This window comes from Anneissia japonica, unplaced genomic scaffold (genome assembly GCF_011630105.1).
Source record: "Anneissia japonica isolate Jap-2015-1 unplaced genomic scaffold, ASM1163010v1 scaffold287834_len5846547_cov211, whole genome shotgun sequence".
NCBI lineage: Eukaryota > Metazoa > Echinodermata > Crinoidea > Comatulida > Comatulidae > Anneissia > Anneissia japonica.
This window is the reverse complement of record NW_022704992.1, coordinates 3809014-3820999: the sequence shown is the minus strand read 5'-3', so window position 1 is coordinate 3820999 and position 11986 is coordinate 3809014. Positions and strand designations below refer to the sequence as shown.

The 11986-nt window shown below is 34.8% G+C and overlaps 1 protein-coding gene across 1 annotated transcript in view; it reads right to left on the bottom strand.

Moving 5' to 3' along the window:
* The window catches only part of LOC117104843 (cleavage stimulation factor subunit 3-like), a 26560-nt gene extending 16762 nt beyond the window's left edge, over positions 1–9798 (bottom strand). The window contains 3 exon segments of the mRNA XM_033245679.1: positions 6891–6986; positions 7544–7645; positions 9634–9798. Of these exon segments, the coding sequence (XP_033101570.1) occupies positions 6891–6986; positions 7544–7645; positions 9634–9666 (231 nt within the window). The 5' untranslated portion in view covers positions 9667–9798.
* Positions 9799–11986: the final 2188 nt, after the last annotated feature.

Sequence of the window (11986 nt, the reverse complement as noted above, 5' to 3'; positions counted from 1 at the left end):
GTAAAGATCATTACCGGCACTATATTATATTGAATTGAAAGCAGCACGGCCCGTATAAAAGGGAGACCGTAGGCTTATTCCAGAATTAGTCTGGTCGACTCATGGTAACTCAGTATTAAATCGAAAGGTTAAAGACCAATTAAATACATCATGATAGAGTGGCAATACGGTGTTCACAATGTCAAAAAAACCCCGCAAATATAAAGTCTCGAATGTGCTTGAGTAACCCTTAATACATTAAGGTAACGTCAACTCAAAATGGCAAAGGAAATCGTAAGCTTTTTGGACAGACTCAACTTTCTTGTTAACAAAGGAAAAAGAAAAATTTCTAAACGTGCCGGCCAAGATCTCTACATAACAGATGAGAATAAAAATTACAATCAAACAAAAATGCATAAATTATTGCATAGCTTTGTTTCAGTCTCGACGTCAGCTTAGCAAGTGAGGGGGGGGGGGGCGGTTCTAATACGGTTACGATTGGTGTGTACCGTAGGTCTACAGTTAGTGGGTACAGTATCTAGGGGATGCAGGGTCACAACCCCCTTTACCTCCACTATGTAGCAAAAAAAAATCGCTTTATTTTTTATTAACCTAATAAAAACTTATTTGTCCAGCTAGCGCCCCTCACTTTGTCATCGAGTCCTCTCTCAACTACACCCCCTCCCCCATTAGCCACAAAAATTTTAATACCATTAGACACGCCACTGTATACAATATTGAAATCGACAGACACTGGAAGTGTTTCTGTGCATCTAACAATCACCAGTGATTAAGCGGATGTGTTTTGATTAATTGAAGTAATACAATGGGGTAATACTAATAGTGAACATGGTAATAATAAAATGACTTCGAATGGTACTGTGTGATGTTGCATGTGAAACAGTGTGCGTTATTCAACATCCAAAAACAGGGTCGATCGTGAACCCCATACTCTATGGAACCAAGATTTCGATAGACTTTTTCTGACAACCCCCACCCCCCTAAATTTTGTTCATATTGTTTTATAACAACTCCGATATATACAACAATATTTTTTTACATCAATTTCCATTTTAATAACTTCATTATTCTAGCCTGCTGTAAACTTAGTACAGTATATGCAGTAAAGAAATAAATTGCAAAATAGAAGAGTGGAGAAATATTTTCAGAAGTATTTCCAGGGCAGCCCAGGCGGAGAAGTACATGGAGCTCCTGTGAAGTAGTATACAGTAATCTAGCAACTGACGCATAGTACTGTAATATATTGACCCTTAGGTCAAAAACATATAGGCCTAGTTTAGAGCTACATCAATAAACAAAATCGGGGCTGGGCGGGGGCTTGGGAAGGCGGATTTTTTAAAAATGAATCTACGACAAAACGTTTACAAAACATTTGACCAGACGTCTGCCATAGCAGGGGGTGATGAGACTACAGAAACCTCAAACGGGTAAATCACGTGATACCGTCCCCCCCCCCCACCACCCCGCGTATTCAACCTTTTTAAGTTGGTGGCCAGTTCCAATGTGTTGTGAACAGCGGCAGGCCAACATAAATTGTGTACTTTCTTTTATAGGCCTACAAGTCTTCCTAAAGGTATTAGCCTTGGTGTTTCAACATCAAATATGATAGGCCTTGTTTTGTTAAAAATTAGGGAATGGAGTCGTTGGGGAAGGAAAACTTGTACCCCAGGTTCTAGTACACTACCGTAGCACAAAAAATCCACTCATGTACTGAAGTAGTTAAAAACAATACCAGTCCCAGATATTGAGACAAGGAGTCCGATACCCTAAAAATGACCCACATTTACCTCAGCTCCACCATGGTTGAGGTGATCACATTGTAAAAATGGAAAGTAATTTTCAAACAACAGAAATAATCTCAACGTGACGAGTGTCTGTGTCAAAGATAAGCTAAGATAAGTTCTGTTGTTCAATTGAGATCAATGTTGGTATCGGTTAAATTAATTAAAACGCACACGAGGTAAAAGCACGGGCAATCTTATTACACGTGTTGTGTAATTCATATTCATTATCCTACTGACGACTTTAAGCTGCACATACAGTATAGCATAGCGAGCGCAACACACATGTTGTTGGTCTACACGTATATATCGACTATGATGTGACAGTCGGAAATGACACAACCAAATGGACGCTTCGGAAAAGTCAAATTAACTGACCAATCAAAACGTGTTATTCAACAGGCGGGGCTGCTAGCAACACGCACTTACCCCACAACCTTAAAAAACGCGTACTCGGTCGTGTTTCTATACAAACAAATGGTGGTAGTTGTTTTGTGTGGGTCTACTTAGCGGGAAAATGCTGAATATTCAGTTCTTTATCCAGCCTCCGTACAACAAAGCTTCAAATAGGCCTACGATGTTAACGAAATATATGAAGTTTTTTCAGTTGTTCTGTGTATAAATTTCACATACAGTAGCCAAGACAGACTAAAATATTATATTCTATAAGGGGAGCGACTGCGATGTGAAACCTTCGTTCACTCTGTGTCCCAGGCCATATTTAGATGTGCAGTACATTTTAATAATAATTACAACCAGTGTGCTCTTATCTACCTAACTTGCACGCAGAATCGCTGAAAAATAAACAGGATGAGAAGTTGTAAAAATATGGGGTAAGGAAAAGTTGGTTACAAAATTGACAAGTATAGGCTAAGAACTGTAGACCAGAAAACCGAAACAATACTAGTCATTTGTCAATGGCAAGTAAATGTTGGTAGTATGGGTGAGGTACAGATACCTACTGTACAAAAGGTCAAGAAAGGCAAAGAAGCACAATAAATACGAAGTCCCCAAATGTAAACCACGGATTAAAGAATACTGATAAAGATAAAGAGTGATGCAAATAACTGGAAAAGAAGAGAGAAGAGATGCCAAATAAAAAAGAAAACTTTGGCAAATTTAAGGATCCTGGAAGATGGTGTGTGCATCAAAACCTTGGAAGGAAACTTGAGCTTTTTTAGCTCCAGATCCTATTAACCAAGTAAAAACATGAGCTAATACAGTACATTACTAGATTTTTGAGGTCGATCAGGGCAACAAATTATTGTTTTTGGCTTAATACTGAAGTTCCAAAATACCTTTACTGGCAGTTAATGTAGATGGTAGAGAAGCGAAGCCAGTGGTGGCTCAAAAAATTGCTGGATCCAAACCAATTGGGCGTCTATAGCCTCTGGGAAAGCACTTTTATTGCTTGAATAACAAAATGTGTTTTTAATCCACACAATTTGGAACAGCTTTCACAATAACTTGGGTAAGATCTGCAAGTTATTTTTAGTCCAACATCAAGTGGCATCCGGTGACATGGGGTCAGAGATCATGTTTTCCCCACAGAAGTAGCGCAATTTTCCGCAACCTCCCCTCCCTCTGGTGCCACTGATTCTCATGGAACAGTACACTTCGTTTTTAAAAATGACCAAAGCTTCATGCACATTCTTAAAGATGTATTGTCCCTTGCTGATGTCAAAAAATAATAAAAAATTATTTTGAAACAAACTTGCTCATATTGCAATAGCATACAAATTATGAACTTGTGCATAAAAATTATTGAATTAAAAAAATTTGTACATTGATTTTTTAACCAAAAAATTATAATAAAAATAATAAAACACTTCCAGTGACTGGAAGTGTTTCTATCATTTTTCGCTGTAAACTGATGGGTAGACATTTTTTAAATACACTAATTTCTATGTTCAAGTTAACTTTTATGTTACTTCAAATGGGCAATTAATTTCAAAAAATATTTTTATGAATTTTTGGTATTTAGCATGGGACAATACATCTTTAAGGGGTGTATATACACAAGTCTTGAAAGGGGAAGGGCATATGAAGGTGAAGTTTGATGATTAAGAGATGGGGGAACCTAGTTCACAAAATGAGGTCATTTTCAACCACAAGCGCGATATTTTATAAAAGGAGGAAACTTTTTTGGGGTGGGGGAAGAGACATACAGTATGCACCACTGGACACACCTCAAGATATCCTATTATTGTAATTTGTATAAAGAAATAATTGTACAATTTTATTTTAATCTAAAAACCATCGTACTATGGAATAGCAATACACAAACCATGTTCAATATGGCTGATTATTTTTAGACCCCATTGTATTTTCAACTATTAGGAGGTCACTGCTGAACACAACCACATATTAAAAATGTATTTGTACTGTAGTTGACCTATATCTTTTACCATTCATTCTCACACTTTTTATATATACTCGCAGCAATAGTTTCTTCAGACAAATCAGGAATTACAAGGCTTTTATAGCAGTGGCATGGAGGGGTTGTTAGCAATGAGGAATTAAAAATAATGACTGGAATGTTCCAACCCAAACAAAAGGGTGACCCAGATTTGTTATTGTGGGGCAAAGTAAATACTGAAGATGAAACAAATTTACACCTTTAGTTATAACATTGGTAATAATATTATCACTAAATGTTTTGCACTGAAACAAAACAAGGCACTGTTATACATGCTGGTATACAATTACAGACTCACTATATATTTGTAATGTAAACTGTATATAATTGTGGTACCATATACCTTCATGGTGGAACTTACCTTATACTGTTGTGTGTATATACTGTACGTATGTCTGTAAAATGATCTTGTGCTAATACACTAAATCAATCACAATGTATAACACCTCTATGTACAACAGTTTTAATAACACAAAAAATGTATCTGCCAATTTCTCATAATAAACCTCAATTGGCTTTTTTAATCAACATGTGTAATTAAAGAGTTAAACCTTATCAACAAAATTTCAAATTATCTAAAATAATCTTAATAATACATTGTCGTATAACCCTTAAAAACCATATATGTAAAGTTTAACTATGTTTCACATAAGATAAAATATTAATGAAAGTGATAATACAATTTATTAATGGCAAGTTGCACTGCGGCTTGGAAAAGAGACAAATGATGTACTGTACCCATCACAACAGCACCTGTTTGACATGCATGTCCTTGCTAATAATATTACTGTTTAGATTTTCCTTCCATAAAAAAATCACTACTGTATTGTAGCAAGGCCACATAATTTATTCATAAAAAATTGTAGCAATAATTAAATTAATCCAATTGAAAATGACATTACTGTAATATGTCTAACACCATAAACATGCTTGCTGAAAAAAAGAATTTGTATGTTAGGAGGATCAAGATAAAATAAAACAAGAAAATATTCCAGTCCACACAATTCATTCAGAAATCACACCATCATAATCAATGCATACAGTACAAAACATACCATTCGGTACTCATGTGCTTTTACTTCCCTTCCACTCTTGGGCGCAAATTAGACACAAGATACTCAAAGACATCACTGTGGCTTATGTTTATTATATGTTACCCTAAAAATGAAAAGGTGTATGAAATGAATAACAGCCAAGAACTAAAAAAAGTAAAACATGGAAAATTTGCTAAGAGTTAATAAGGATGGAAATGCAAGAAATGAATGTACTGTACAAACCAACTTTCTTGTAATAGAAGTGTGCTATAGAGTAAAAGTGAATTATAGTACAGACTAGGTTAATGCACTTGGAACATAACTTAAAGTTAATGAATTAGAATTTAAAGTTTGTTTTGTGAAGGAGCATCTGTCCCTGAGAGCATGTCAACAATACATAGTTCTTGCCAGGTGGTGTAGACTTGTCATGTGTTTGACACTGTAATTGATCTCATCTGAAGATGACCTGTATTAGTGATAATTAGGGCATTTAATCAGATTATCTAGGATACAAGCAGCCACCACTTCCATCCAACATACTACAACAAGCATTCATGCAAACACCCTCTTCCTTTTCACATCTTTCATATTTTTTTATACGATTCTTCTGCAGCATTTATAATTTTTATTTGTTTATGTTATCTACATTGGTTTACACATATTAATGTAGTATTAGTATTACCTTAGTTGTTTTAATTAAAATCCATTAGTCTTATTGCTATTTTGTAGCTCAGAATTATTTAATTATAATTACAGTACTTTAAAGAGTGGTTGGCTGAGATATTGTTCTTGTTTATTGTGCTGATGACTCCAGTCCAAACCCGGCCAACGTCAGGTTTTAATTGGAATCTGATTGCTTTGCTTCTCGAATAACCCTCATATTTAGAGTTTGGCGATTTAAGGAGAATATTTGTATTCATGTGTGTCTGTTATATGTTGTAGTTAAGTCAGATGGCACTGCACTGCGGCTTTGGCAGGTCCCCAGCCCAAATTTCTGATTTCCAATTAGAATAAAGACAAAAAAAGATTATAATTATTTTAATAAAATATTTTTATCACATTTCAACTTTCTTCCACGTACATACAAGCACTCAACTTTCAATCTTCATTCACCTCCCAGTCTTCAAACAAACCTCTCACTAATTGGATCACCTCTTCTCTCTTTCTCGACTTCATTGAAAACTGTCCAATAAAAAGAGACAACAAAGAAAACGCAGTACACAAATCAGTCAGTAAGACTCATTTACTGTGCGAATGCCAATGATCACAGACTTAAGCATGAACAGATAATGCATGCCAATTCTGTGATGGCCAATAAACACCCATTCTAGCATCAAAATATATATAAAAATATCTCTGAACATGAAAATCAACACCAGGTCAACAATTGAAGGTAGAAATTTATTAGTCAATGTGCTTATCATGCTATCTAGCAATTATCAACTACATTACCAATGTTTTAGTTTGTTGTTCTATTCTTCCTTGTTTAGATAAATTAATTATTTGACTTTCTTAAAATGTGTAATTTCAAAAGTAAGCTCAATGCAAAGATCTGTCATTAATGCGCACATTTAGATTCTTCCTTCAAGTTTGACTGTAAATCTTAAGTATTAATTTAATCATTAGCAAGAAAGTAAAATAAAGTGTGCTAGTAACCTCTTGGTCAGTGTAAGCCTTCCAGTACCTCCCTGAGTTAGGAAACGTAGCAACCAGTTGCTCATACAATGGTCTTGCCTTCTCCACTGGTTGATTCTGTGGATGTATTAAAAACAATTATTATTCATAATATTAATTAATATGATGAGCAGCGCTACAGTATTTTATCATAAACAGTAATTAAAAGTAGAACTAGATAAACAACTATCTTTAAGTTCTACAGTACTTTTGCTTTACTATAATACTGCTTAATAATAATTATATCTGCCTTAATGTAAAAAATCCAGTTAAACACTTGATTGTGTTTACTCAGCAGGCCTGTTACACAGTGACATTAACAGCATTGTATGAAGAGTGAAACCTATATTATAGTATCTCATTTAATATTCTTTTAATTGAGCAATAATTTATTAAACCTTCTCAACGCATCATTATTAATTTTAAGTCTATTTTAACTGTATTTTACAATTTTAAGAAATATTTTTTATTAAATAACTAACTTAATCATGTGTTAAAAACTTATATTTTGATTGGAAAATGGCTGTAAATAAATTTACCCTTTAATAATGCTATATTTAAATTTGGGAACTGATGTCTTTTAACAACATGAATTTATCAGTTTAAACACTTTAATGTAAATTAAAATGGCTTACAGCTGCTTCTCGTAACAGTACACTCCATGCATCTACATCGTATGGTGAAGACTCGACTTTCTTTTGTGCCTTTTTCACTTTGTCTGGTATGTAACCCCATCCCTATAAAATCAATATAAATAATAATTGATCAACTCAATCATCCATAAATCAAAGAGTACTTGTCATACAACCATTAACATGACCCTGTTGTGAAAGCATACAGTATATGGGACCAACCACATGATCATACTGTATTGTCAGTGAATAATTTCATTTTCAGAGTTACAGCAATTCCTAGTCTGATCAGCAAGCTATTTTTGTGAACTGTATTTCTAAAAGATTGTCGGAATAGGGAGAGATAAATCAAAAATAAAATTCTACGAGCAATATCCAGGTGCTGACAAAAAATAGCAATTGTGTGAGGTAAAAATAAAGTAAAGCCATCTTGGGCTCTTGCTTGGGATGCTATCACAAAAGAATGTGATGTTGAGATGTAGACTGTCTAGTAATCAGATAAAATGAATTAAATTTATCTTTGAGAAAGAAATAATAATTTTATGAATTCAGTAATTCAATCATGCATTCAAAGTTGTCTTCTCTCTGTGAACGTTTGACATCTACAGTAGAAAAATGCCGGTCTTGCATTTAAAAATAATTATTGAAAGAGCGATAATTTAATAATTTTTCTGTCGGTCATAAATAACTTCACAACTCTTACAGTATACTGTAATTTAATTATACTGTACAGGTACATAACTTTTCCTTTCTGTATCATTCGGACCATGATAATTGACTTCCTTTGTTTGGATGGTACAGTATTTTAGGCCTACTGTTGTTTGACAGCTCTACCAATCAACAAAGAGAATATGTGTAAAATGAAAAATAACCATGCCCTGTAAAATATGTATTGAATTCAAAGGCCTACTGTAGCCTATCCACACCCCTCCTAGCCTACAGACAGTATCCACACCCCTTAACAGCTAGAATGTTATTTGTTTCGGCCGCAAACCAACACCTCCTACCCTATTAAACGGACTCAATACACTAGAAAAGAACATTTAAAATTATTCTTCCAGTGCTCGTTTAACTTCCACTTGAAAACACTGATGCAATTTAGTACAATAACTGTAAATTTTAAAATTTAAACATTATATATAAATTTAAACGGGTCTACCTTGGGAGTCATGTTGAGACCTAGTCAACTTTAAATCATTTATTCAAAGGCTTACTCCTTTGCGGGTTTCCTGAATACCAAGTACCCGCTCAAAGTAAAATTTTCTTACAGACTTTTATTATTTGTACTGCAAGTCACAACATACTTTATAATTAGACTGGGGTAATGAATTTTAATAGTCCTTCATTCAATTAATTAATTGAATCGACTGAAAACATACAATTCAAAATGTATTCCACTCAAACGCCAAACTTTTTGTGGACGGAATGGTCTTACACATCAAAAAGACTGCCCATAAGAATAGATTTGATAAAACTGTAACAATCTTAATTCAATTGCAAATTGCATAGCTTAGAACAAACACCTCAGACCCTTGCTTGGCCTAGCTACTGGAGTGTAGCACCCTCTTCTCACTCATATAGCCTATATAATACTAGGCCTTCCTAGCTAGGGCATAAGGCAGATGTATAGATAGGCTAGGGCCTAGGCCCTGGGCATTGTTAACATTTTGTTTGTAAAATCACCGGAATTGAAAACCAATGCAGCCGCTGGTGGAGTAGAAAACAAAGCAAAAAAAACCAAAAAAAAACCCAAAACAAAAACACACTCACACACAAAACAATTCGGAAGCATGCATGCATTATGTAGGCCAACAGTAGACATTTCCTTCCTACATTCATTTCGTTATATTATTTCGAAATTAAAGAATAAACACTCGCATTTTGTCCGTATATAATATTAATTGTATGGGGAATAACAAACCACAAGTTCAGCTAGCCTTAGTTAGGCCTAGGCATCGGTAACACAATAAATCAAACAGCGGAAAGGCAGAGCAGAGAGAGCGCTATTTGCACGCTGCTGCTCTGAGCATCAACACAAAACAGGAGAGTCCCAAAAACAATGTAAACTTAGGCCTATACTAAATCTTACGTACCGAAAACAACTCTGGCCTTGCTTCTTTCGACATTGTAGACAAAACTTACGCTGATTGTTTTCTTCTTTATGCTTTAATTTTGTTTATAAACAATCAATAATACAGGCTACTCCTAAGAACTTTCACAAACACCTACCAGCCCGCCAAGCTCCCGGATGATTACCAGCTAGGAGTCTAATGTCGTAGTCTTTTTTTTACAGTCGTTCTTAAGGGCAACAGTGTTTGAGGGCGACATTCATTTTTTTAATAATAGCGAATAGCGAACCCACTTTATATAGGATGGTTGGTCAAAACGTTTAATTAATAAATAACGAAAATAACAATTAGCTAGGGCTCAACAAAAATCTACAATTACCATGTGTAATTTTTAAAGAAGCCCCTAAATTCGAACCAAGTCATATTATTACGTTACCAACTTAATGAAATATAAAAATAAAATACAATCGAACTGTCTCTCGAAGCCAGAAAGTCTTCGTTGCCAATTGGATTTTTTGTAAACAGAGATACCAAAAACAATAATAATTAAAAAGAAAAAAAAAACAGTACGGATTCCTTTTGTTTGAGTGTAAAGTACCGGTACTTTACACTTTACATTTATTATTCAAAGTTCATTGTATGGTAATGAATTGTAAATGCATTTGACTATAACTTTGTTGATCATACTCATAACTTTAGTAGATCTAACTTTAGGTCAAATTGTAGATAAGAGCTAAAGACAATATCTAACAAAAAGAATGGCGACTTCGGTCCGAATTATACATCAATCAATAGAGCCATTAGTATATCGGACCTTTGTAAATGTAAAGACATGTACGGTGCAGTAACGCTCCAAAACTTAATATTCAGTTGTATCTAGGCCTGTGGTATTTCATTCATGATTATGTTGTCGGTAGCTTTAAGTTTCAAGTTTTAGTTATAATTATCAAAATTATTTATTTATTTTTTATTTTTTTAATTAATTAATTAATTTTTTTGGGTGGGAGGGGGTCATGACGAGACAAGTTTTTTACTTCTACTCATGATCCTAATGGTGGTGGTTAAGTTATTTGTATTCTATTATTATTTCCATCATTAAATAAATGTCATTTGAATTTGAATTAGGATGATTTGTAGCTAAGTTTGTTTTTTTATATCATTCGTTTTATTGAATTAGATTTATTAAGATTGTTCAGTCTGCATATGCCTATTGGATGCACCACTCGGAAAAGAGCGTGTCACTGATTCTAAAGTGTTCCTAATAACCTAAACTAGGCTACTTTTAATATATAAACCATTAATATATGATAGCCCTAACATCGAGCAGAGCCGAACCGAGCAAAGCCAAACTACAGCAAGCGAATCTAGGCACCAAACGACGATTTACTACTACAGTACTGTACTAGTTTACTTGGTAGGAGTGTGAGCTACTAACAATACCGTAGCTCTTGTTTCTTTCCAGATTTTAATTTCTGTATGGGTTTAATCTTGTTTTTAGCATAATCAACCATAATCTGATATGCTAATAATATTTACCTTTTTAATTCATTATATTATAACCACCAGTGGTGGCATCAATAGTTCCTGACGATGGATCAAAGATCTGTGTGAGGTTTTTTTTGTCAGTTCGTGAAATTTTAATTTAACTTTTCGTTACAGCCAGGATCAAGAAAAAAGAAATTGATAGGCCTATGTTGTACAAATGATTTTCCCACATCGCCAGGAAAATGGAAAAGGGGGTTATACTACTCCTCTTTTTCTGTTAATTATGGGATTATTTATTTAAAAAGGATAATTATAGAAAACCATCCAAGTTAAGAGTCCCCCTGTCCTGGATACTAACCCCATGTGGGAAGAATTGGCGCCACCACTGACTGCAACCCATACGATCGAAATAGTAACAACTCTTCACACACTCACTGCTCGCACTAAACAGTTTTTAATCCTTTAAATTTGACACTATAGCAAGGCATGTTTGAATTGTACTTTCGGCCATCTAGGATTTGATTTTTCCCCGACGACCTTGCTGGAAATTCCCCTACAGGGGGTCCAAGCGGGGGATCCAGAGGTCACCGACGGGGGTCCTTTTCCCTCGGACCCTGCTAGCGCTGCCCCTGGATACCCTTCCACTTTCCCCATCACTACCAGCACCTCTGGACACCAAATAGCGCCCAATTTTAAACGTAACTTACACAATGTTGCTGTATGGAATGGTTATAAGCCAGACGTAATGATTAAAAGTACTAGTATAATCTCTGTCTCTTATACACATCTAGATGTGTATAAGAGACAGACCATTAACATGACCCTGTTGTGAAAGCATACAGTATATGGGACCAACCACATGATCATACTGTATTGTCAGTGAATAATTTCA